The sequence below is a fragment of the Scleropages formosus genome, chromosome 18 (genome assembly GCF_900964775.1).
Source record: "Scleropages formosus chromosome 18, fSclFor1.1, whole genome shotgun sequence".
NCBI lineage: Eukaryota > Metazoa > Chordata > Actinopteri > Osteoglossiformes > Osteoglossidae > Scleropages > Scleropages formosus.
The window spans coordinates 22,301,470-22,328,189 of record NC_041823.1 but is presented as its reverse complement, the minus strand read 5'-3'; the positions used below and the strand labels follow the sequence as shown (position 1 = coordinate 22,328,189).

Genomic DNA, 26,720 nt, shown 5'->3' with positions numbered 1-26,720 from the left:
GTTAGAATTTGATGCCACAACCAAGATTCTCTGGATTTTAGTGTTTTAAGCTTGGTACAAGCCGCTGCAAAGAAGAAAAGCAATGACAGCACACTGAGTTGTAATGAGATGCATACATTTACAGCATTACTACCCTCATTAAAAAATAATAATAATAAAGGAAAAAGTATTAATTATGAAACGCTCTGCTTCCTATCGAGCAGAGCCATGGGGGTCTCCACTGGGCTCAATTAGGAAGTGTAGGCCGCAAATCCCCAGACTAAATTAATTGACACCCCAGGGCATTGGGCCCAGAATCCCAGTGGCACAGTGTAAGCGGAGAATTCCTTTGTTTTCATTTCCTTTTTCCTGTGGGGGTGGGGCACTGCTTAACATTATCTTTTCATTGTCTTTATGGATTTTTAATCTATTCTTTATTTATATGGTGGGTTTTTGTTTACTTGTTGTGGCTTGGGACTGAGTAGGGATATATTTACATCTGCTTTATTTATTTATTTTGTCACATCTCCAAACAGCAAGCCGTCGAACCCCCAATACTGTTTCATCCAGCATGTCAGCTGTTGTGCATACACTAAACCCCGGCTTTTGCAAACAGTACAAGTTAATGATTTAAAAGCACAGTAAATTATACTGAAAGCCCTGGCAAGCACAAGACAGCGTGCAGGAGGGAGGGAGGGAAGGGAGCCGTGTGGGGGGGGGAGGGTGGCAGAGCCAGTAAGCAGCCGTCTTGTACAGAAAACACCAGGGGGCAAGCAGGAACGAAATGACAAGGTTGGCTCAATCAACATCTTGTCAAGCCAGTTGGCTGATGTGTGCAGACAATTCCCCCCTTTATTGCGGTAGCTGATTCCCATCCGTCTGCTCACTGGAGCTCTCCGACACCAAGAGCCAGGGGAGACTGGGAGTTCTGGAGCTCTGCTTGGGAAACTTCTGACGTTCCCACAAGCTCCCGAGACAGTTGTGTGAGAGAGGGAGCTGCTGCCGTGTCCCGACTGGCCTGCGCAGGGTTCATACGCATGGGTACGGCATTTTTACATCGCTGCCTCCTGCCCTGCTGCCCACCCGCTCTCACCCAACCCCACCTCTATATTACTTTATCAACTGCTAGCCTAGCAGGTGGTGGAAATAAAGTGGGTGCAGGGCACTGATGCGATCAGCTTCTTGACACCGAACCGTGATGGAAATTCACAGCTTGTTCAAAAGCCTTAGTGACAACACGCAAGATGGCCTGATTATAGTTCTCGGTCCATTTCTATCACGCATCCCTTCCTTTTGAATTGGAGGGCGACAGCATCCTTTTTTTGCTGTTCAGCCTCTCTTTCCCCAACACCCCCCACCTAGCCTCCTCTTCCTGTACTTTATTATATGTGTTTGCCTCCTCTCCTCCGTTGGCCTGGTTTGCGTGTGTCGACAAGCTGACACAAACCCCTCCGATTTTCACGGGGAGGATGGAGAGCGGCGGGAAGCTGACGACAGCGCGGATGCTGGGGAGCCTGGAGAGGAGAGGCACAAACAGCCATGGCGAAGGCAAATCAACAATTAGTAACACCTTATATAACTCTGAAAGGGGCTGCAAGGCACCGATTTCAGGGATCATGGCTGACTGGCTGCAAACGTGTGAGTGGTGGGGAGAGGCGCACAACGCCGTGTATGTGTGTCTGTAAGGTGAGCTATCGGGGGATGGGGAGCATTAGCATGTACAATGTAGGGGAGGCAAACAGAAGAATAGTTGCTTGCTTTAAATGGGGATGGGGGTGTAGGATGTAGGAGGTCGGGGGCGGGAGAGTCTGGGTGAGCTGCCCTTCTCAACAAAAAGGCCTGCGCTATGAGCCAAGTTTCTCACAATGGAATAAAGGCTGCAAGGGGATCCTGGGAGGATTAAACTTTGGAAAAGCAGTCCTTAAAACACTGTTATGCTGCAGTTTGGAGACAAAAAGCAAGAAAGATGGGGGAGGATACCAGAATAGGTGAGCAGCCAGGCCAGATAAAAAGAGATGGCAGGTCAACAAACCTCTAGATTTATCCTTTAGCACAGGTCGTCCAGGCCTCTGTTCTCCCAGTACGCCGACTCTGCCTTTATTGGTATTCGTTGTTGGAGTGTGGACCGTCCACGCCCCCCTCTGCTCCGCAAGCTCACAGTGCTCCTGCGAGAGTCGCTGTGATGAGATTATGCTGGGGGGCTCTTCAAACCAAACCCAAGGACAGGCACTGGGAGCCCATTCCAGCACAAGCGGCTTTCGCGCAACACAGCCGCACATGCTCCCATCTGCACACGCCCACAATGAAGGGGAAGACAAAAGAGTTGATGGAAAACAAAGGGACAATAATTCCTGACAGAGAAAAATTCAGCTGCTGTTGCCAACCTGATTTAGCTGCCTTATCTGAACCGGGCACAATGGATGGCACTGGGGGGAGTGGGCTTGTTTATTTTGGGCCCTTGCTGGTTGTGCCAGCTTCCTGGTTTGCATGTGTTTTGTGCAGTCTCGGGTTCAGAGGGAAAATCCTAGCCAGTGCCAAGTTGGGCTCTGAAGAACCCAGCTGGGATGAGCAATGTGACCAGATTCTGCATTCTATTTTTTAACGCTCTGAATTATTACTGCATGGGGTAAATTGCCCAGTCAAGTTGAGAGCACTCCTGCTCAGGGACCTTGCGCGACTCAGCCTTGCACTCTGGAATTGCCCAAGAGTGAGCAGACGAAATGGGAGCGCTCTGATGCTCTTAAAATAGGCCCTGTCCCTGCCTTGAAGAAGCAGAAGAAAAAACTACTAAGTGGATCTCAAAGGGTTGGCCGTAGAGGCATCATCTGCAAGCTTTGTGGAACTGAACTGATGGAAGGAAAGCCAGCTGCAGTCAAAATTCGGGAGCAGAGCAGCAGCTCCTGGGAGTGGCCAGTGGCAGTAGATTGGCCAAGCTGGCACCCAGCACTCCTAAACTGCCCTTCGCACCTCGCCTTCCTCCCTGTCATGATCCCCACAAATGCTTGGATGCCCTGGCTGGAGAGTGGTCAGGAGCTATTAGCGATGTTCAAGACTGGACGCCACGATCCATCTGCGCTCATCGGTTTGGCACCAGAGCACCAAGGCTCATGGAGCCAGAAGAGGCACCAGGAGCTCATTGCACATATGCCAGTCTGGCCTGAGCGAGGGGTCTGTGAGACCCTCCACACAGTGGAGTAGGCGACAGGCTTGCCCCTCCTGCACACAACCCTGCCTTACTGTAATTCCATTAATGTTTCCTTCAGTCCCTGCGCAGATGCCCTGGACTCGATCATTGGAAACATCTGTGCACGTATTTCCCCGCAATACGAACGGCACAGCACCGATGCAGATGGTAAACACAACAGGCGGAACATGCACGCTGGCGCGCAGCGTTCCGGGAAGAGGCAGCTCACCACTTTGTGCTTAACTCCAATCACGTGCTCCGGCGGTAGAATCACCGTGTCAGAGCGAGGCAGCAAAACGTGCCCTCCAATCCCCAACAACCCGCCTGGCCTATTTACGGCCAAGCCCCCCACTCGTTCCTTCACTTGCTGCCGCACCCCCGCCACCCTGCACATCCGGTGCCGTGAAATGATATTCCATTTTAAAAATCCGGATTAAGGCACATCGGGCCAAGTGTGTTTTGACCTTGTTACTAAGGGAGGAAAAACAGCACATTGGTCCGTCTTTTAAAGCGCTGCCCCCCACCCCGGGTTGGAGTACTTGGAGCATGATTTTGTTTTCCTGGGGACGTGGGATGCATACGTGGGTCCTTTCCCTGAACCTCTGCTCATTAGGCCCAATGGACAGCCTGTGCTGTGCCTACAGAAATGCCCAGAACCCTACACACTCCCTTTGCCCTGATGCACTGCATTTGGCAGCCTGCATTTCTTAGATTTTTTTAATATTTTTTTCCTCCATTAGAAATGTATTCATGTAATTAAGCGGCTAATACACCGTCAAAGAATTGGCTAATTCAGCAAGGAGGAATTAAAAGAATTTTAAATGACTCATTAGCTAGCTGAGATGTTTTTTTTTTTTTGTTGAGAATTTTCAATAAGAATTGGAGTGCATTGAATTACCGATGGTGTGAACTCATTTTTCAGTTGGAAGCACACGTACTTGCACCACAGTGCGTGCGTGCGTGTGTGTGTGTGTGCGCGTGTGTGTGTGTGTACGCTAGAATGAGAAAGAAAGAACAGCAAAACAAAGACATGGACGCCATCCCTCAACAGTCAGCAGTGCAGTGAATTATGGTCTGCTGTAAACATTTAGATACTGGGTCAAGATACTTAATTCTAAAGAACGTATATACTGTGCCTAATATAAAAAGCAAATCCCAAAGCACTGCACAATTAAAAGGCCTATGAAAAACTTCAATACCTTGTAAAGATGGAACATTAGGGACGACCAACCCATAAAAGCTTGCTTTAAAGGCATGGTGTGGAAGCCTCAGCCTTTGTGGAAGCCTCGGCCTTTGCGGGATCCCTAATAGCCTGGGTAGGGATGGTTTAGAACTCATCAGCAGCATCAGGCCCAACTTTATTTTCTTGTGATCCCCAACATACCACACATACACCTTGTGCTGGTGCATGAAAAAGTTTTAAATAGGCAAGATTGGGGTGTGCAGGGGGGAGTATGAAAAGATGGAACAATCTCCTGGAGGGAAAGGAAAAAGAGCGGTAAAATAGGCACTGGAATGAAACGGGGATTTAATAGAGCTGGGAGCCAGACTGGCTTGAGCTGCTGAGAGTTCCTCATTCCTGACTGGGACCGTTTGGCGGGCAGATTAAACCAGAGAACAAGGGGGGGGGGGGCATGGTGGAACGGCAGAGTTTGGAAGGCAGAGACGGAGGGTTAGCAAAGGGTTAGTGGCAGACCCCAAATGAAGTGGATAATTGAGTAGGGAACAAATGCTGCCAACAGGGCTCGGAAGCACCTCAATGGAGCACCTTTGAAGGGAAAACAAAAATCTGAGGGAGGGAGCAGGAGAGGAGGGTCCGGGTGAGAGGGAGGAAGCAAGAGAGAGAAATCCTCCTTCCCCTCTGGGGAAAAGGGCACTATTGAAAAGCTATTAAACTCGCGTTTAGCTGGATTGATTGGAAATGAAGAGGCCTATTAAAAGAGAGGGACAAGGGGACAATGGCGCGTCTCTGGCCGCCGTATGTTGCCTTCCTTTCAGCAGCTTTCTTCCCGGGGAGGCCCCCTACTCTGTCTGTTTAAGCACTCCTTACCCAGAAAACAATTTTGGGGGGTTTAGCAAGGGCTGAATAGGCCCCTCTTTATCTTTCCTTTGGCCCCTGTTCTCCTATTTAACCACAAAAAAAGGTGGGGGTAGCAGGGGAGACTCTTTTATTTGAACGGAGTTACACCCCCAGCCCCATTCAAACCCACGTCCCTTTCTCAGTGTTCTTTCTTCCCATCTCCCAAACAGACTTGTTACCCCTACCAGGCAGCAGCTATATCCCTCTGTAAGGGAGCCGGACAGAAGCTCCGATTGCCTTCCGTGCCTTAGGACTACCAGGCACTCCGGACCACCGCCGAGGCGTTGCGTGTGAAGCGTGTGCCTTGCCTGGGAAACAGCAGCAGAACGCTGCCAAATACCTCAGCTGGTTTTCAGGACGCTAACGGATGGTTCCCCTGGGATCAAAAATGGGCTTTTGATTGTTTAACATCCATTTTAAAATACATGCAAAGGAGAGATGCTTTCAGCGGTGTTCAATTTCACATGAGTGCACTTGCTTCCGTACGGTCACGAGGAGCGGCCCAATGCATTTCCATCAGCTAGCTGATATTTTGGCTTTCAGGCTGGTGTAATATATGTTGCTAATTATGTCGTACACTTTGAGCTGACGTTAGTTATGAGGAATTCGGTCGCACTGCTTACGGTGAATCCCGTCATTTACCTGCAACTGGGACAACTGCGCTTGTCATGAATACTAAGGTGTATTTCATGGATGTGAAGGTCCGCCGTAAAAACATCGTGGAACAGAGCATAAAAGCCGCGATGAATTTTTCTCTCATTTCCCAGGTGATATACAGCAAGCGGTTCATAATTCTGACAGTGAGATCTGACAGTGTTTAATAAGATTAATTATCCAGTGCCCTTAAATAAATACATTTTCTGAACATAGTCACTAAGAACACGATGCACGCACCAGAGCAAATTCCTTGTACAATTAATGAACTGAAGCGGCTACTTTCACATGACACGTGTCAACGGTAACTAATGCACCAGCTTGGAGCTTGTGCCACGCTGCGCTTGCTTGATAAATGAAAACAAATAACACAAGCCTTCTAGTGGCTCTTATTGTCAGGAGCAGTTTGTTAGAATAAGAGCACCTTTCACGACGATATGGCTATTGCACATAGCGCTGCCTGCAAAACGTCCTCGGTAATTCCAGTTTGTCCGAGCAGGTTTCTTGATTCGGTGAACAATCAGCCTTCGCCGGTGGAGGGGAGGCGTTTAGGACAGACACGGTTACATTTGCTAACTAGCTGGCATTGGGAAATTGACTGATGGCGGTCAGATTGCAGACACTGCAAAAAAGGCCTCTGTGCAGCAGGGGGCGGGTGTGTGGGTGTGTGTGGAGAGGAGGGGGGGGTGCACGTCTTCTTCAAAGGAGACTTAGCTGTTTAATTTATACTGATAACGGCCAACGAAAGGCATTTTATTTTACACTTGGGTGGACTTTGTGTAGACATTTGTGCGCTGAGAGTGCGCTCATGTTTGGTGGAGGTTGTTTGGCGGAGACACTTGGGAAGATGGATCACGGATGCTTTGCGGAGCTACTGCTGGGAGCGGCGGCGGCACCGAGCCGTGGTGGGGAGGTCTGTCCGAAACACACGCCGCTTTCCCAATCAATGGCAAATCAACGGCATTTTCCCCCTCATTTAGTTTCGAGCTGTAAAGCTCCACTCGCAAGCTCGTGTAGGGTGTCTTCTGCTCCAGGGACATTTGATAAGGATTAATGAGAAGTTAAGCGATTGCGTGTGACAGGTGTCTTCCACTCAAAGACTGCAATCGAGGGCTCACCTCTGTCACAGCTGATATCATGTCTGTTTTCGGTAAAGAAATGTTTTTTTTTCCTCCACATCCCTGTCAGCAAGCCCTCTGGGACAAGCGCAGTGCGGTCCATGTCCCTGTGCAGTAACTTGGTTTTATTTTGGAATATCATGTATAATCTGCAACAGAATTATTCATATTGGAGTTTGGGGGGGGCTCCTTCCAAAAGATGAAAAAAGACAAGTAATGGTGGTGTGTGCGTATGTGTGATCGTGCACATTCCGCTCGACCGAAAACGGAGCAGAGATGAAAGTGAGGTTACCCTACACTTGATGTCGACTTAAGAGTATTTTGGCTGCGGGTGCGAGCTGTGGTGGGGAGGCGTGTACTACAGCCAGAGGTGGGATTTGAATCTGCGACTTTCAGGTCCAAAGGCAGCAACTCTAACCACTACACTACCAGCTGCCCCGCTGTATTGAAACACACGTTACAAGGAAGGCATAGCCCAGCTGACCTTTTTCTCTGTTCCATGGCTTATTTAGTAAACGTTTTACCTATGGAGCCTGGTTGCGCCGTTGTGCTCTTACCATTCAGGGAGAATTGAAGACGCTCACAGACTGTCACGATCGTGTTTCTCCACACCGGTGGCCCTCATTCCTTCTCCTTCCTTCTGTTTCCCAACAGCTTCTCAAGCGGCCTACTTCTCGCAGCAGCCGCAGGACCAGGTCGTCGTGTCGGGCCAGTCGGTGACACTGCCCTGCGTCATTGTGGGATACCGCGGCATGGTGCAGTGGACCAAGGACGGCCTGGCGCTGGGAGGGGAGAGGGACTTGCCAGGTGAGCGTTATGTTATGACCACACTAGTGGGTACATCTGCGCTGACACACACAGACAACACACAGAGGCATGATGGGTATTTCTACACCCTCCATGGCACGATGCTCCCCGAGTCGATGCAGAATGCATGGCGAATGGGCGGCTGGGTCAGAGCCGTGGGTTATGCTTCTGCGTTGCCGAACTAATCCGGGAAGAGACTTGCTCCAAACGGCGCTATTTAGTTGAGAGCGAAACAACGCCTCCGCGCTGATGTAGGGAAGTGCCGTTAATGGGGCCTTGGCGAGCTCAGCCGACCCGCGTCGAGCTTGACCGTATCGACACGTGAATCTGGTCCATTTCCGCAGCCCTCGGGCGGGATGCTTCTGTGGGGCTTTTCTACTCCCCTGTCATTGCTCCTTCCCTCACAATGTCCCCTCCGTGCCTCTACACAGGCTGGACTCGGTACTCCTTGATGGGCGACGCGCTATCAGGAGAGCACAGCTTGCTGATCGATTCGGCGGAGCTGGCTGACGACGCCGTGTACGAGTGTCAGGCCACACAGGCGGCGCTACGCTCGCACCGTGCTAAACTCACCGTGCTGGGTAAGATTGCTGCACTTCCCACCTATCACCCCTGGAAGCGTATGAGCTCGAACGTAGCATCGATAGAAAGGAAGTGGTTAAAAAGGAAAAAAAAGGAGGTTTGTGTCACTTATAAATAACCGGATGACACGGTGTAATTTTTTTTTTTTTGCCCAAAATGTGGCAACAAAACATGCCACAAATGCACTTTATTTCCTTCATTTTGCACACTTAGGTTTAAAAAAAATATATATTTATTCCCCTGTCACATGTTCTTCCAGCTGTAATTCGTGCCTTGACAGTATTTTTTTGTGTCCCTGCAAAAACGAGCCGACGGAGGCAGCAGAAAGAGCCCCTTTCTCCTCCGTGCCGATAATCAAGACTGTGAAAGTCCAGGGTAATGTGATTGCCGCAGTCACAAATGACTTGCGTGGACGCTGAAAAGTCGAGCTCTGCACAGTTAGCACATTTTACAGTGAGTCACACAATCTGTCAACCGCGGGCAGCTTTTACATTAACGCAATGTGAGTGATGTACAAATTTACCAGGCCCTCTGCAAGGGGTCACCGAAGAAAGGACGGACTGGCACAGCACTGCTGGCACCTAGCGGCAACCAAGCGATACAGCAGCGGGATGCTCCAGCTCGGCCTCCTACTGCTGTTAAACGTTTATCGTGAGGGGCGTAGGATCCGACAAAATGCTCATCTCTCCAGGGACAACAAGAACATGTGCTTCGGGTCGCCTCTGTAGGGCAGCTGATCGCCATTCAATAGCTGAGCCTAGGATTGCTCCATGAGCCCATTTCCCATCTTTTACTCCTTCAACAGACGGGACTGGGCGGGAGAGAAAGAGGAGCAGTGAAAAGCCAGACAGTCACAAGTGTGGCTCAGGGATATTTAATGAGGAGCACAGCTCCCGGTTAGGAGATACCTTTCGTGTACCTCTGGCTGGTGCTCTGAAAAGGCTGCGGCGCTCCAAGGTGCGGGTACAGAGCCGGCCCAGAAAAGGCCTTTGAGGACATCAAGGCCCTAGGCTCTTGTTCCTGTCCCTTTGGAAGTTCCCGAAAGGGGAGCGAGGGGTGGGGGGAAAATCAAGCGAAGCGCATGGGGGCTGGGGGGGGGGGACGCGTGGGGAAATCAATGCGCCGGATGAGACCCAGGCAATCCGACGCAGCCAAGAAGTCAGCAGGCAGGGAGTGCAGTCAAGGGAATCCGCATGGAAATTAAAATCACCTTGCGCCAGGATTCCATTAGAGTCCGAGCGGCGTGGCGGCAGGACCTCTGGAAATTCGGATACAAACACAGAAATTGGTTTGGGGGGGAGGACTGCAAGGGCGCACTGTTTATTTCTCCATTTATTGCCTGGGGAGACGGAAGCCATCGTCGGGGGCGCAGTACTGCTCCTGCCAGACATGCCAACAAGCAATACAAATAGATTAACAAATAAGCATGTAAGGTGAATCACTGCTGGGCCACAGAGGGAGTAAATAAAGTAATAATGCCGCAGTCTGGAAGCGCGCACGGCAGGCGATGGAGAGAGACGCTCCATTCGAAGGCTGCATTTCCCAGGTCAAGATGCAAAATCCATTTCTGCAAAAGCACACGACCTGGAGTTTTAGAAGGCTGAAGGCTTTGGTTATTTGAGACTGGAAATGTGAACGTGGTCAAAGAAATCAAGGCCGCGCAGACTTAGAGGACAGCAGTGAGTCACACGGGTTGCGACCGCTTTGTTGTTTCTGATCCCAGGATACCAATGTGTGTTTTTCAGTGCCCCCGGGTGACCCAGTAGTGGAGGGTGGTCCAGTGGTCAAGCTGAAGGCTCATACTCCTCACAACCTGACCTGCAGGGCCTCTGGGGCAAAACCAGCAGCTGAGATCACGTGGTACCGAGACGGCGAGATCCAGGAGTCTGCCATATACTCCAAGGTGAGGGGGGGCCTGGAGTTGCAGTCCCCAGCAACTAGGCTCGAGTCCCAGAAAGCCTGGGCCAGGGAGCAATGCAGCATCAGGTTCCGCCAGCGAAAACAGCGCCCTGCTTTGAGCCTGCAACTCGTCGCAATACCGCTTCTCTCCATCCCCCCCCCCGTCCTTCGACCCCACCACCCCCGCCGCTGCTCTCTAATGCACCGGCACCTCGGCAGAACTGGAGCATGTCGAAGCTCAGACAGGCATGAGCGTTGATACAGTGCAATTGCTGCGGAGGAGAGAGGAGTGGAGAGGAGAAATCGCCCACAACAATGCAGAAACACAATGAGAACGCGGCGGAGCGTGAAACATCCGTGGCCGCCAAAATGCGCCACATTTGCCACGCTCCCTGACCACGCTAAACGACACTAAACGACACGTTTAAAGGGTGAAAACCAGGAGCTGGGGGGAGGGGGTGCGGACCACGGTTTCGAGGGAGTGATGCGACTCGATTTACCGTAAAAATGCTTTTTTGTGTCCGACTGAGGGAGCGAACGGGCCAGCGGGATATGGAGGGAGCGTGCCGAGGCTGAGCCAGCACATTGTTCAGCCGTGTCACACCTCTCTCTCACTGGCCCCTCAATTCGGAGACACTTGCTGCCATTATTACGTATTGTTCGGTTGTAAGTATTATAAGTTTTGCCTCAGTTAGCAATATCTTCCAGATCTACACATTTCCGCACTTAACTGTATTGATTTATTGAGCAATAAATTGACATCCGTGGTCCGAAAAGTCCTCCGAAAATAAACGAGGACCGTTCACCCCCAGCCAGCTGCAACACGCAGAGAAATACGAGGCAAATAAATCAACGTAGAATTATACCAAGCCGTCTCATATAAATAAACAAATTAACTGGCACGTACACTGACAAATGCATTGTAAAGTTCAGCATGCCTAACGTGCGGAAAGAGGAGCGTAAATATGGCTTTCGCCAGTGCCGGTTCGGGACGGTATAAATAACGTTCTCTGGAGTGACATCAATTGCAGTAGCGGAGACAAAGCTTAAGGGGGCGCTGTGTTCTTTTTTCTCCTCATCACCAGACACTGATGGAGGATGGGAAACGGGAGGCGGCCGTGAGCATGCTGCCCCTGGTCCCGGATGATAAGGACTCGGGACGTACGTACACCTGCAGGGTCCTGAATCCCGCCGCTCCAGCCGGCCGACAGACATCCGTCACCATAAACGTTCAACGTGAGTATGCAACGCTGGCACTGGGGGGCAAGAGGAGGATGAGAGCAGCACTAGAGGGAATGGGGAAAGGTCTGTCCAAGCGACGTCTAGCCTGCGCACAAAGGGTCCGAGCCTGAACCGTAAGCGTTGCAGATGGAGGTTGAAAAAGGGCAGCAATTGAGCAAAGGAAAGAACAGAAAAACAGCGGTGCCTAAGCAGCGTTTTTGTGCACGACGAGTGTGTTTAACAAAAGGACGGCTTTACAGATCCGCCTTCGGTGACCCTGTCAGTCCAGCCTCAAACCGTCATGGAAGGAGCCAAGGTCCTGTTCATCTGCTCAGCCTCCGCGAACCCCGAGATCACAGGTTACCGGTAATCAGCAGTAATTGTATCCCTTGCTGTCCTGCTTCCCGCCTATTCATTGTGCTCTTTCCGCACCAGTATGTCTCCCAGGTCACCCTGGATGTCAATGCTGCAAAGTGCAGCATCACATTTGCATTTTGCTTAAAGTACCTAAGCGTCATGTGTGATAACGGTATGTTCAACGTGTCAGTTGGTCTAAGGGTGGCATCCCCATCTCGGAGGCCAATGGCGATAGCTTGGAGGTGACAGTGGACCACTCCTACTTCACGGACCCAGTGTCCTGCGAGGTGTCCAACTCGGTGGGCAGCACCAACGTCAGCACGCTTGTGGACGTCCAGTGTAAGTCAACATGGGGACATGTGGAGCTCATTCGACAGTGATGTTAGCAAGAGAAAGACAGGGGGCAGTGGGTAGCACGTTTGGACACCAAGGACCCAGGTTCAGACACCACCTTCTGCTGTAGTACCTTTGAGCGAGGTACTTACCCAGTAAACACTACCCAGCTGTATAAAGGAGTAAATCACTGTAAGTAGCTTGGCACTGTTAGTCGCTAAATGAGTAAATGTAAATTCAAGCAGTCGTCACTTGCAGAGTTTAGCTCTTTATTCTTGATGACAGGCAGAGTATCGATCATGTGCGAATTATTACCTTCAAACATGCTCTGATGGTGTTGTGCGCACATGCGACTCCCTCAGTTGGCCCCAGGCTGCTGTCAGAGCCCAAGCCCCTGGTTGTAGACATTGGGATGGATGCAGCGTTCACTTGCTCCTGGACAGGGAACCCCCCTCTGACCCTGGCCTGGACCAAGCAGGGCTCCAGTGTGGTAAGAGACACACGTCGTATTTACACGGCTGGCTTAATGGTTGTGCATTTCCTTTGGTCAACACAGCCAGCGATCTGCTTGAGACATTACCCATCATCGCAGCCAGCCTCAAAACACACACCCAAGATCTTCAGGTTCAGTATGACTAGTGCCACGCGACATATTTCAACCTTCAGCTAATGCCCATCTTAGTAGTCATCAGTCAAGTGGCTCTTTATTACTCATGACCATGTGGTGCTTACCTGGTGGGTGTGACATTTAAGCAGGTTTCCTATTGGTGAAGGAAGAACGTGGAAGTAATTTTATACAACTGAGCAGGACATCCCTTGCAATACCCACCCGGCCTTTCAACCCACACCACCAAACTCGTTGCAACCAGCCTGAAAACTTGACTGTTCTAATCCATGGAGTGCAGATTTTAGTGCCAGGAGGTATGGATTAATTGGTTAATTCAATAAGTGTCTCGTGGCCGGGGGGGGGGTGGGGGGTAAATGGATTAATCACAGCTTGAAGGAGTTCTGGGATCAATGAGCTCACAAGTGACCAAATGTACCAGGTCCAAAGGCTAAAGAGATTCTCATTCAGAATCCTTTGTTCTGTCCGTGTCTTTGTTGTTACGATTATTTCACGTTCGTGTCTTCGCACACATGGCTCCATCAGTAAAGCTGTGATTAAATCAGTCACAACAGTTAAACCGGAATGCCGAGCGTAGGAGCGTCGCTGCCCCGTTGGCAGGAATGATGGGATTGCTGATGCTTTGAGTGTCCCCCAACTCCAGGTGCTCAGCAACAGCAACACTCTGCAGCTGAAGGCTGTTACCCAAGAGGATGCCGGCACCTACACGTGCAAAGCCATCGTGCCCAGGATCGGGGTGGCAGAGAGGGATGTCACCCTCACCGTGAATGGCAAGTGTTGGCTGCTCTGTGGATGTGTTTGCAGCCAGTTTGTACGTGTGGCGCCTGTGTGCATGTGCCATTCCCACATAACTTCTTTGCACCATGTTAGCTCGTTAATTCCTCTTCTACCTCAAAAGGGCATCTCTCACTATCGAGCTTCTGTTTTCTGTTTGCGGCATCCTCTCCCGTCACTGTAGATTGTTTTTGCTTCTGCCAACTTCTCTCTTCCTTTGCCTCCCCGATCCCTGACTTGCCATGCCTCTCCTTGTGCTACACCCAGGCCCTCCCATCATCACAGCAGATGCCACACAACATGCAGTCAAGAACTCTAAGGGCAAGCTGGAGTGCTTGGTGGGGAGCAGTCCTCCTCCTGAAAAGATCGTAAGTGGACCCCCCCAGGGCTACATTTTGGCATTGCGTACGTGCGCCTACATGCGAATTTTCCTTGTCCAGAGACCCTTAGATGACAACGTCGCCTCGATCTCGGGGCTACGGCCACGTCGGCCGAGAGACGCATGCCAGCCAACAGTACATGGCTTCTCTCCCCTAGGTGGCTCAAGATGCCTTTCAATTAGCAGCAACCAAGATCAAGGTCCGCAGTCACTGCCAATGTGACCTGCGGTGCGTGCAGAGGCCGCAAAGACATAATTAACATCTGTGGAGGAGTGTAAAAATGGGACACCCTGGTGGTCCTTAAAGATAGGAACAGTGTTTCACAGAGAATCGTTTTGTACTTCAGCCTCACCCGAGCATTCAGGACAGGGAAAGCAGAGAGAGAGAGACGACCATCTGCACAGTTGGTCTGACAAAACCTGATTTTATGTGCGCGAGATCTTTCCACTTTAACTCATTATCACCACCGCGACTCACCTCAGGTATCTCCTCATTCCAGGTGTGGACGTTTGGTGACGTGAGCCTTTCCGCTGGCACCTCTGGCCGCTTCACTGTCCAGACAGTGACCAGCGATCGCGGGGTCCTGTCTTCTCTGATCCTCTCAGAGACACACGCCCAAGACTTTGAGTTGCGCTACAACTGCACAGCCTGGAATCGCTTTGGCACAGGAACAGCGCTGGTCATCCTCAAGGAGCAAGGTGGAGCCATCATCTCGTTGATTCCATGGTTCCACTCGTGAATGCTGCCGTTCCCCAGCTTTAGATGAGGGCAGATGAGGTCACACTGATTTTTAAATGTATTGGTGACTTTAATTAATCATTTGTGGTACCGATCATGCCCCCGAGAGATGGAAGTCTAGATTCATACGAATGTCTCATTATGACTACAGTGATTGTGAAACAAAAAGACCTATTAGGACATTGAGATGTTTCATAGTAGCACCATTTTTGAAAAATTCCACGTTTTATTCAAGACACTAATTTTTTCCCCCATCAATCCTAAATATGAACAGCACAATGCACATATCATCCTTGGTTGTAGGAGACACTAGAAATAAGGTCTTCACTGGCAATTTGCATCAGTATATTGGCATGATCTTGGGAGAGCCAGACTGGTATCTCCCAGAATTTCTAATTAGGTTGCTGCCTATTGCCTCATTGTGTCGGTCCTTGTTACCCCTTCCCAGGAGAGATCAGAGACAATATCAAGGACTGGAGCGCAGGGATACGCTTATACTCAGCACCAGGCCCAGATGAATTTTTAATTGTATTTCTGCTTCTGCAACCGCTAATTACCACTGATGGGAGAAACTGCGAAAGCCACAGTACCCATGCCCATACCTCTATCCTTGATGTGCCCTGGTGTTCTGACTTGCACCCTTCCCTTCTTCCACAGAGGCCCTTCCCATGCTCATCATCGTGGGAGCTACAGTTGGAGGTGGCTGCGTTCTCATCATCTGCATCATCACTCTGGTGTCCCTGTGCTGCAGGAACTCTGTGAAAGGTGAGCTGGGAAGGTCCAACAGCTGCTGCCAGAGAGGGGGAGGGTTGCACTCACACTGCTTAGTAACATATCGAGACCGATCAATTCTGGATGCCTTCAGGAGGGAGCTGAGAAATCTGCTGCGGGGGTCATCTAATTAGAAGGGCGGCATGGAGTCGCTCCAGTGACCAATCGCCATTCATTTTCCCCCCAAAGGTAAAAAAGGCACCAGACTCTCCAAAAGTGATATCAGAGTTCAGATAGTGCACAGCGACCACAATGCGACGCGGGGCAATGACGACGAGGAAGATGTCAAGGAACCCATGGTACAATTTCTCATCTTATTTCCTTGTTTTATTCAATTTGGGCTTTATTATGTTTTACAGTTTAATTTTCGTTGTCTGATCTGAAATATGGAATAGAAATGCATTTCAAGACACAAGTCTAAATGGCTTAGTCAGAAAGATGAAAAAAAAAAACATAATAAAAAAGGATTTGTGGGAGGAGCCCATGGATGCTCATTTTTGTTTTTGGATGCCATCACTTAACCTTTAGGCCCCAAACAGTAGCGAGTCTCCCGGAACGTCCCGCACAGAACACAGCGACCTTCTGGAGGAGGAGGAAGACGAGCGATCTGACATAAAGGTGAGACAAAAAAAAACTCTTCGCAAGGCTGTATCCCAGTTCAAATACGTTTGTTTGCCATTTCAAATTGTCTGCTGTCTGTCTAGGACCCCACTAACGGCTATTACAATGTTCGCGCCCATGAGGACCGTCACGTACGCAGCGGGTTCTCCGAGTATGTGCCCAACCCGAGGCCCGTCTACACCCCGTCTCAGCTGCCCTCACCCAGCCCTCTCTACGGGCAGCACACAGCCCAGTCCCGGATTTACGACTTCTCCCATCGCTATGCTACTACGACCGGCACTCGCTCCACCTACGAGCAGCAGCAACAGCAGCAACAGCAGCTCCAGATGCAGCAACAGCATCAGCAGCAACAGGGCATGTATCCAACAGAGCCCCTCTACGGCAGCTCCGCTTACCTGCCCGCCACCTACGGCCGAGCCTTCACCAGCTACGTGAAGCCCTCGACATACGAGAAGGTGGACGCCTACGACCACTCAGACCAAGCTAGCAAAGTGTCCAGTTCTTCCCGCTTCTCCTATGCCTCGTCCCAGGTGTCCTCACAGCAGTCCGATTACGGACGGCCCTCACAGCAGCGCATGCAGACGCACGTTTGATCACACTGATGCAGCAGAGGCTGTAGTGGAGGTGGAGCAACTTACACAGGGCTCTTTTCAAAAGCCTGTGCTGATGCTGGTTTCCTTTCCCCTGGAAATGACAGAAAGGGATCCACGCATGGATTTTGGTTCTGAAGAATTTTTTTTTATTTGTTTTGTTGTTTTTCTGTGGGATCTGCGTGTTCATCAAATGGAGCTTTCCATTGCTGATGCATCACTCACAATCCAATTAGCCTCGTTTTCCTCGGTGCGCTATGTTACCATTTTGTGAAAGGTATGCAATTTAGCAAAGCAGCATCAGCTCTGCTGTTGCCATCGCCTTGTTTAAACGGATGGATTTTTTTCGGATTTGTCTGGTGGGGTAGGTGGGAGTGTAAACTGGAAAGCGTCAGATTTCCTTTTCATATTATCAAGTGCCCTGCAGCCATGGGGGGTTGAACTGAACAAGGACTTAACATCCGGTGAAAGAGACTACAAAACAAAGTGCAAAAATGAAAAAAGGAAAAGGAAAAAAAAAAAAAAAAAAGATGTTTGGTATTTGTCGGCATGCAGAGGAATTCTAAGCACATCCGTGTCCATCCATCAGAAAAGGACTGAGCTACACCACAAGACTCAAGTCAAGCAGTGAAAGACAAGACAAATGCAAACAAAAGTACAGTCAAGTGGTGTTTGGTCTTAATTTTTGGATTGAGAATTCAGTGAGGTTTTTTTAAAAAAAAAAAAAAGACGAAAATTTCAGATACTGACATGAAGAATCAGTGCAAGTAAATGGGAAATATGAGAGAAAAGAAGGGCAAAAAGCTGTCAGTGACAGGCAGCAAGTTTAGGATGAAGACTAGCCTTTGTATTAACCATTTTTGCTTCAGTGATGGTGGAATGAGCAAACAAACACCCAAATATGGCATAACTTGCATAAGCAAGGAACAGGGATAATGGCCCCTTTGTGTTCGTGGAGGTTACTGTGGCCACAGCAGCGGCGGCATCACAGTCCTTTCATGGGCACAGCTTGGAAGGCAGTATCGCCAAAACAGGACAGGTCTTGTCTTTGATGAGAATGTTGTAATCTTGTACGGAGGAGGGAAGGAGGGGGAAAAAGAAAAGAGAAAAAAAAAAAAAAAAAAAAAAAATCAAAACCAGGCTTCACCAGCCTGCATTTCTCAGCTTGGCTATTAATGAAAAGCTGTTGGAAAGCGTATTGAAGAGGGTTTCTACATGCAGTAGCTCCAAAATGTTTACAAACACTATGCTACCCAGAACTAGTTAATTGTACAAAGAAAAAACACACCGTCTACCTGTTGCATGCAGATAATTTGTCCAAGTGAAATACTTCAACATTTTTCATTTCCATTGCCAGTGTGAGAGATTGCCTATTGTATCTGACCCTGTTGAAGCCTGGTTTCAGGTGACCGTAACTGCATACTGCCATTTTTCTCAAATGATCCCAGTCTGTTGGATTGGTAAAGAAGTGTTATAAAGTGAAAAGTGGAAAAACATTGCTTGTCTTTATTTTTATATTTTATATAAGCCTTAATGTACAGCGTGTAAGCTGCTTTATTGTAAAGTATCTTTATATTATATATACACATAAATATATATATCCTCTTTGATCCTGAATTTGGTTCACCATCTGTCCCTTACTCCGTTCGTCCATCACAGAAAGCAGAGTACTGCTTTTATGATCACGACTAATGGCCATTTTTTTAAATAATTAAGCTGAAAAGGAGCTATTGTTGCTTGTAACTTTGTACACATATTTATATTTAAATAAAACCATTTCCGATAAGCCAGTTTGGTTTGAGTGATTCAACATGTCAAAGTGCTTTATGACATTTGTTTTGCGTTTCATGGGGGGGAATGCAGTGACAAAAGGACCACCTTCATACCTGAGCCTGTGAATGCTCAAACAGGCAGTCTTATTGAGATGCACATGTTCCCCAGGTACGAGCGCTCATTTTAATGAAGACAAACGAGATATGAATACTCCCGTTTGTAAATGAACCGCGGAACAGTCACCAGCTATCTCCCGAGTGACAGGGGAAATTGCTCTGACAATGCAATGCGTTACGTGACAACATCACCTTGTCATGTTGCTTTCCCTCTCATTTCTTCATTTCTAGCAGCGCTTCAGCTACACCTGCCAGCGATGCCATGAATGCCTGATGCTGCTGTGTGCAAAAAGGGCAAACAACAAAAACAAAAAGAAATGCAAGGTTTCACTCAGCTACTTATTTGGTATTTAAAAATATATTCCAAGTGAAATAAACTGTATTTATTGTATGTAACAAAATACGTTGTCAATATTTTTAAAAAAAATCACGTTGATTAAAAGGGCAAATATAAGGACTCTGGACATTACCAAACAAACATTTTAGTGGTGCACTCATGTCATTAACATATTTGTACAACAAAGCAGTTTTTACAAGTTCCAGTTCCTCAGCCCATTTCCTCAAGAGCTGATTGTAACACACAGATACACTGCATGGAATGTGTGTCCGTGGGACAGTACACCAGACAACTGGGTAAGAAGTATGATCTTGTAAAAAGCATGCAATCCATTTTCTTAATCCACAATGCAAACTGAGACCTTATAATGTTTGGTAACTATTTAAAGAACAAGCAAGAAAGGAAAGCGGAACGAGGTTTAAGAGAGCTGCCTAACAAAAATTTACTACTGTGCATGCGTAAATCAAGTTATTTTTTAATATGGACTCTGCAGTAGTCCCGAGGTCACACTTTGTAAGAGCCGAATCATGAAACATCACAGGATGGGAAGATCCAATGTTACCTTTCATTCCACAGAGCGAGTCACTATTTGAGAAAGGAAGAAAACTGCAGCTTATAGCAGTACAGAAAACATCCACCAGGTTCTGCACTCGCATATTCAAACCACTGAACTATATTGTTTTTTTGTTCCGTGCAAGCACAAAAGTGAAGGCAATCCCCAAAGCGCAAATCTCAGCATATTGGCGCTGGCCTCCTGAATACTGCTGGACTCCAAGTCCCAAAGCTTCCAAAAAAAAGCTTCAAGCAGGTACACAATTTGGTTACTTCATAAATAATATATCTTGGACCATGACTGAGCATTTTGTTGACACTTTTTAAGAAAAAAAAAAAATTCAAAGGACTGATGTCAATTTAAGTCTAATATTTGATATAGATTATTGTATTCTCTGAAAGAAAAAGCATACTCCTCACCAATGTAACAAGATGAACTTCTGTGTTCAGTATTTTAAAAACAATATAAAAATATTCCTATTTCATATATAATGATCTTCTGATCACCAAACATTGATCTCACACAAATAGTGCTTTCCTGCTATACTTTCAACTTCAATGTATGACAGACAGAGGAGAGAGAAGAGAAAAAGAAAAAAAAAAAAAAAAAAAAACTTTTCATTTTCTGAATGAAGAGGAAATAACCAGTTTTCCATCTGTCTGACCCCTGGTAATGGAGCAGAGTTTCAGTGTGACACTTTCCAGCCTGCAAAGGTAATCTGACCTCCACAGAGTAGCTGAAAGCAATATACCAACCCTGAGAACTCATAGAGTACGTGTTCAGTTTTTAAGAACTACAAAACGAATTACTTTTTTTTTTTCCTTTTAAATGATACTGCATGTATCTCACAGTAGACATCCTCATTAAATAGAAGCACTGAAAAGGGAGAAGCAGTCATCCTTCCAAATTCCCTCTTCAAGCTCATCTCTCTATCTGTCGCTTGGATGCCGGATGCATGATAGATTTTTTCAAAAACACCTTTGTACAGAGTCTGAAATTCAGCAGAAGAGTGGGGGTGCGGTCCTCGGTCTGCTTGGTCACTACGTGCTATATGCCGGTTTGCTGGCGGATCCAGTCGCGCAGTTTGGTGAGCCGTGAATAGACACCAGGCTTGTTGCGTCGGGCACAGCCCTCGCCCCAGCTCACAATCCCTGCCTGAAACCACTTGCCGCTCTCCTCGCGGCAAACCAGGGGCCCACCAGAGTCACCCTGCGGAGAGAAAGAGGGGGAGCAGAGTGGACAGAGTCCAAGCATGGAGGAAGGAGAATCAGATCATAGGCAGTGAAGGGAAGAGCAGGAGAGATTGAGAAGAAGTTGAAAAGAAAAGGGCAGGTTTATTACCGAGGAAACTTAAAAAAAAAAAAAAAAAAAAAAAATCTAAAAAAACAGAAAAAAGTGCCATGTATATAACAAGATATGTAGATTTCATGCTGAAGGTGTTACAGTTGTGCATCTGTGTCACTTACCTGACAGGCATCCACACCTCCAGCAAGGAAGCCACTGCAGAGCATCCTGGAGGTGACCTGGCCCTCCGTCACTATGTTGCACACTGTGTCATTGATGATTTTCACCTCAGCTTTCTGCAAAATCTGTGCAAGGCGACCTGGTGGACATTGAAGGGACAACGCAATCGCTGCTGTCATACTCAGCACAATCAAACTTTTTTCTGTTCACACTGATTCTTTTAGCAGACGCTTCTGTCCAAAGCAACACACAACGATGTTAAATCTCCAAATGTAGAGACAGGAAAGGGGCAAAGGGGGAAACTCAGAGTAAATAAAGTGAAAAGAGCTACAATGGGAATGTAGCCTGAGAACAGCAGGACATCTACATAATGCAACAACAAGTGGGCGTGGGTGTAAGAGTAATAGTGAGGGCAGGGTTTTCACCGGGTCAGTATGAAGGACACTTACCTCCCTCACGCAGCGTCCCCCAGCCCGTTACCCAACAGGACATTCCTGCCGGGAAGAGGTGCGTACTGGCCGGTAGGCAAATGTGGTGGATGGTGCTTGTGAACTCCAGCGGCTCGCTGAGCTCCAGCACAGCAATGTCATAGTCATAGGTCATAGGGTCGTAGTTTTCATGAGTGATGATCCTCTTGATTTTGCGCATCTGTACACTGTCTTGTTTGAACTGGTCATGCATGCCGCTGTATGTCTGCCAGTTGCTGGCAATAAGATTTCTGGACACGTTCAGTGCAGACAGGGAAAGAAGCACCGAGATTCCCAAATTACTGGTTTGTCTAGAGTGATGGCATTATACCATGTCAAGGGTGTTTCACATGACAATACACACAAACAGAGAGTAATAAGAATGATTCTGTTTCACTGGACACTGTCACCAGCAAACAATAGACGGCTGTATCCAGGCAGACTGCAAGTGTCCCACAGACAATTACAAGGTTGGTGGTTCCACCTAGTGGCACATGTATGGAAGCACTGCAGTGCAAAGGGATTTTACACTGGTGGGAAACAACCTCTGAACCAGATACTGACATGGGTGTCAAAAGCCTGTTCAACAATAGGTTATGAACATCATGTTTAATTTCTGTCTGAAGATAGTTTTCCAGTTCAAATCTACCCTGAAACAGTGAAAGTTTCAACAAGGCATTCGATGCAAGACATTATGGAAATTGCAAAAAAATTACCATTTTTTTCTGAAACATACAGCTGATTTTTAAGCTTCTGCTATTCGAATATGCATAAAAATGTGGCATATTTATAACTGCTAGCTAATTTTTAAATAAAAGGGTGAAGGGGCAATAATGATTTAAATCTAACTATATTCATAAATGTAAATATTAATGCAAACTAAAACTACCGTACTGCAATGCAGTCCCTATTAAGAGATCAGAAATGGAACAGTCCTTAATTTGCCAGTTTGTTACATTATACTAATAACACAGTTTAATTAAGTAGACGACTCAGTGGGAAACTAGAAATAGGAGTATGCATTAAAATGCCAAGAAAAACCCTGAAGCGAATTGGTGCCAAAGTATGCAGATAACATGACTCCATGGGGAGGGCATTCTAACTGTGCAATGTGTACCGATGGAGGGAGGAATCAAAGGATGTACAGCAGGCTGATAGGAGAGAGAGAGAGAAGCACTCAGCCTCTCCCGGGGGGCTTTCTAGTGGGCTGCTGCATTTTATACAATTTAATCATTTACGTTGTCCAGCGGTGACACTACACAGCCCACACAGGACCACGATGAGAGTATGGGAGCACACGGGAGCGCACTGGGCAAGCGGTGAAGCTCCAGCACACGCTTCAGGGTCAGGAAGGTAAGCAAGGACTGTCCAGGAAGGCCAGGAAAGCAGGCGCACTTACTCTGGAGAGGTGGTCTTGAAGCAATGTGAAGCTGACAGCAGCCAGTTCTGAGACAAGATGGAAGCACCGCAGACATGGCCGGAGGTCTTGAAGTGGAGGCTGACCTGCCAAGGCCATTCTCCGATATCAGCATTCTCCCCACCCACGATGCGGTTGTGCTTGTACGGTCTGGTACCACAGTCTGGGGAGAAAAGCATGTGGGATTGTGGCAGAGTGCCACGGAGTGGTGATGCAGAGCACTGTGCAGCAAAGATGAATGGCAACAAAATCTCCTAACGCGATGCTCAGAGCGCATTAGAGGCCTTTGGTGGGATTTAAAGAAAATGCAGCAGGTGGATGAAAGGTAAGAAAGCCCTTAGGCATGGCAGAGAGGAAAAAGGAAAACTCAGGAGAAGAAAACTTTGTGGAAGGAATAATAAATGGAAAAAATTCCAGACTTGAAGAACATTTCCCCTGGAAAACCTGGAGCACAGGGCCAATGTTATGACGTTAAAGCAAAGAGTATGGGATAGTGCTGAAGGAGAAAGAATGCCACTGGTGGCCTCACCACAGCCCTCCTCATCTGAGGCATCACTGCAGTCGTTGTTCTTGTCACACTCAGGATTGACCTTGTTTATGCACTCGCCGTTCTTGCACTTGAAAGTGAAATCGGTGCAGACCAAAGCAACTACACAGGGGACAGAGAAAGAAAGAAGAAAAAGCTCATTAAAACCTGCCAGTCAGTAGAAGGCAGAAGTGTTAAGAAGTTGCTGAACCTCAGTTCCAGCTGGAGTCTCAAGGCAACTTGAAGTCCAAACCACCTAGCCTTCAACCTGAGCTCAGTCACAAAGTCACTGGTACAAGTCCTACTTACGAGTCCAAGCCAGGGATGACTGAGTTCTTATGTCTGCAATGGAAACTATCGCATTTTTGGCTTCTGCCACAAAAATAAGAACCAAGTATGATGTTATAAAATGAGAGTCACCATAAGAACAATCTGCTAGCTAAATAAAGCCATAATCTTACAATCAAATGAAGATCACCTAGTGTCAATCATTTGTTAGTAACACTAGACAGCACTTTTAACAGCATAGTGCTCATGGGATTTGCAGAGTGAAAGACAGGCAGTGATCTTGTCAACTTTATTTCTTTACAGCATAAATATCTCTGAGCCAAACTGTCAAAATGTATCACAATAAGGGTTAAAAGAACATGCAAACGGAATTGGAAAAGGCTAGAAAGAGTAAGATAAAAATTTAAAAAAAAAAAAAATTAAATTTTTCCCTGCAATAGACTGGCGATCCATCCAGGGTATACCCTGCTTCAGACCCCGTGCTTCTGGGATTGCCACTAGACCTGTGCAACCCAGAGCCAGGACAACAGGTTTACAGTAATGAATTAAAATACAACATAAAAAAAGAAAACCTAGAAGTAATTTTAGGGGTATGCTGTCTGCGTTTTATACCATTTTAAGAAGTGTTAATACTGGTTCTTATGATGTGTTGAGGGACTCATGAGAACATGACACTGGGTTGTCTTCTAGAAATCAATGAGTTATTATCCAGCATGTGTGTTAAATTCTTTCCCTCCTACATCTCCCTATGCTTCCAGAAAGAAAACTTCAAGTTCATTCACTGAATCTACCTCACTCCAGTGCACCTTCACAGGATGATCCCAGGGACATCTCAGCTGTGTGTTAAATGTTGGGCCATTCCAGACATTTTGATAAATATATTCTGGAAATGTGACAGGATACAAGCTTACTGGAAGGGGCTTCATGCAATCATTCATGAAAACCTTTAACAAAAAAAAAATATTTAATTTGTCCCCGTCTATTTTCTTGCTAAACCACAACCAAATTTCTTTTTTTGATGAAATTATGGATATAGGCTGATTATTCTTATAGACTTGAAAGAGAAATGTATTGGACTGCTACGATTTACTATACCCTCTGTAAATTTGTGGATGACAATTTTCTTCTACTATAAACATTAACATTTCATCTATATGACAATTCAAAGGATTTCTGGAAAGTCTGGACCCTGTTCTGGAACTTATTAGCTACTGCTACATGATCACCCCTGTGAAACATGGTAACATTTTGCCTTTGTTTTTTATATGTGAATGCGCTTGCTATTTCTTAATATACTGTTTCTTTCTCTGTGTTGATGTGACCCAGTGCTGTTCTATTGATAATATTGAAAATGATAAACAGGTACAATGTTTTTCAGTGTCAGGCCACTTTCAGCTTTCTTTATTACCTACATCAATTAATAAGAGTTTGATAAAAACAAAAAAGCTAAATACAGTTATAGATTACGTTAGTGTTAATATTGTCATGTACAGATACATGACAATTTAGGCATTTTAATGAATTTTAGGTGGGATTTTTTCCTGACTTCCTTTAAGAAATAATGGCAATTCAATTCCCTTGCAACAGGAATTTACTTAAAAAGGTATTTATGGAACAAATTAATGCCACTGAGTGGAGAATAAGTTTAATACCTCAGAAAACATTACATAAGTTATAACTAATAACAGTTATATAAGTCCTATAATCTAATATGGGTTTGATTTCAACTCCATGGGGTAAATCACCAGTTGAAGACTGACTACAGGTCTGCAGTCATGAACAGTGAGACCACAGACCAGTTCCTGATAGGCTTTTGCAACCACATACAATTGGGCAGGTGTGGCTACAGGGAGATGTTGTGCAAGGACACAGCATAGACAGCAAAGCACAATAATGGTCCTGCAAGGGTCCTTGGCAGATAGCAGAGGTGGAGAGGGCTCACTCACTCCGAGAGGCAGCTGATTCACAGGACGACTCATCACTCCCGTCCTTGCAGTCCTTGTTGCCATCGCACACCAGGGCCTGCGGGACACACATGCCGTCTCCACATATCCACTCGGTCTCATCGCAATCTGCCATGGGGGATGGTGGGAGTGTTGAGAGGAGAAAGGCAGTGAGATTGAGGGAGCCTCGGAGTTGCAAAACTAATATCTGCCCCGTTATTACATTCCTCACACAACTGAGGGAAACAGATGGCTCCCCTCCAGTCATATGTCAGATTAGGGGTTGATATGTAGAGGGATGGGCCATTCTCAGCGCTGCTGGGGGAGAAAGGGCCCCACAGATCGAACGGTCTGATCCTACTCTGATGCTGTAACAGCACAACGCTCCAGGGCTCTCAGTTCAGTCAATTTGAAGTGGACCCGAAAATAAATACAGAAAAAAGAAAACAACTGTGCTGCCTGCTGGCAGGGGAGGGGCACTCACTGCAGTTTTTCTCATCACTGCCGTCACCACAGTCATTGATACGGTCGCACAGCGAATACAGGGCCCTGCAAAGGCCGTTGGCACAAGAAAATTGGTCCTTGGCACAGTCTGAAAAGCAGAGCACATGCACAAGTTAGTCAGCGGCAATACACGTTAAAGGATGCTTTGTGGCAGTCAATTTAAGGGCTGGAGGAGCTCACCGCATTTGGTTTCGTCACTCATGTCCCCACAGTCATTCCAGCCATCACAGCGCAGCTCTTTGGAGATGCACATACCCATGGCGCATGCAAACTGATTGGGACAGGCTGCACAGGGAGAAATTGACAGTTTTGCTTCAGCAGCACCATCAGCCACAGATATGGATTTGCCTGTATGTTCATTCATTGTTTCACGGGCAGCATATTTGTTATTGTTTGAGTCTAGGTGAATGTTTGGGTGTCTAGCAGCAATAGCAATTTGTCTGCAAAACTTTTTGAGACTCCTTTCAAATGACTTTTTTCCCCCACTTAAAATGACAACCAAGTGAAAAAGTGAGTGTTCTTGCGGTTCCAGGGCCTTCGCTAGTGGAGTGAGTGGTGGTGATAACTCTAGGGGTCTAGAGAAAGCCCACAGACATCAGAAGTCTCCCTGAAGCTTGAA

The 26,720-nt window shown here is 47.3% G+C and overlaps 2 protein-coding genes across 7 annotated transcripts in view; one reads left to right on the top strand and one right to left on the bottom strand.

Annotated features, from left to right (window-relative positions):
* The window catches only part of kirrel3l (kirre like nephrin family adhesion molecule 3, like), a 31,395-nt gene extending 14,525 nt beyond the window's left edge, over window positions 1-16,870 (top strand). Inside the window, exons 1-15 of one of the 2 annotated variants that reach the window (XM_018745552.2) lie at window positions 6,753-6,810; window positions 7,670-7,822; window positions 8,254-8,403; window positions 10,150-10,307; window positions 11,389-11,539; window positions 11,785-11,890; window positions 12,072-12,220; window positions 12,577-12,704; window positions 13,483-13,609; window positions 13,881-13,981; window positions 14,493-14,691; window positions 15,389-15,496; window positions 15,692-15,801; window positions 16,031-16,120; window positions 16,207-16,870. In XM_018745552.2, coding sequence (XP_018601068.1) covers window positions 6,756-6,810; window positions 7,670-7,822; window positions 8,254-8,403; window positions 10,150-10,307; window positions 11,389-11,539; window positions 11,785-11,890; window positions 12,072-12,220; window positions 12,577-12,704; window positions 13,483-13,609; window positions 13,881-13,981; window positions 14,493-14,691; window positions 15,389-15,496; window positions 15,692-15,801; window positions 16,031-16,120; window positions 16,207-16,716 — 2,295 coding nt within the window. In that variant the 5' untranslated portion in view covers window positions 6,753-6,755 and the 3' untranslated portion in view covers window positions 16,717-16,870. Of the gene's footprint in view, window positions 1-6,752; window positions 6,811-7,669; window positions 7,823-8,253; window positions 8,404-10,149; window positions 10,308-11,388; window positions 11,540-11,784; window positions 11,891-12,071; window positions 12,221-12,576; window positions 12,705-13,482; window positions 13,610-13,880; window positions 13,982-14,492; window positions 14,692-15,388; window positions 15,497-15,691; window positions 15,802-16,030; window positions 16,121-16,206 lie in introns of those variants that run through there. The other variant, XM_018745553.2, reaches the window with a different exon arrangement.
* A 2,148-nt stretch (window positions 16,871-19,018) lies between these two features.
* Window positions 19,019-26,720, bottom strand: part of st14 (ST14 transmembrane serine protease matriptase) — a 30,705-nt gene continuing 23,003 nt past the window's right edge. For all 5 annotated transcript variants that reach the window (XM_018745545.2, XM_018745547.2, XM_029260103.1 and 2 more), the window contains 8 exons: window positions 26,282-26,386; window positions 26,082-26,189; window positions 25,601-25,726; window positions 23,370-23,489; window positions 22,823-23,003; window positions 21,406-21,674; window positions 20,959-21,095; window positions 19,019-20,701 (listed from right to left, as the gene is read on the bottom strand). In XM_018745545.2, coding sequence (XP_018601061.1) covers window positions 20,540-20,701; window positions 20,959-21,095; window positions 21,406-21,674; window positions 22,823-23,003; window positions 23,370-23,489; window positions 25,601-25,726; window positions 26,082-26,189; window positions 26,282-26,386 — 1,208 coding nt within the window. In that variant the 3' untranslated portion in view covers window positions 19,019-20,539. The remainder of the gene's footprint in view (window positions 20,702-20,958; window positions 21,096-21,405; window positions 21,675-22,822; window positions 23,004-23,369; window positions 23,490-25,600; window positions 25,727-26,081; window positions 26,190-26,281; window positions 26,387-26,720) is intronic.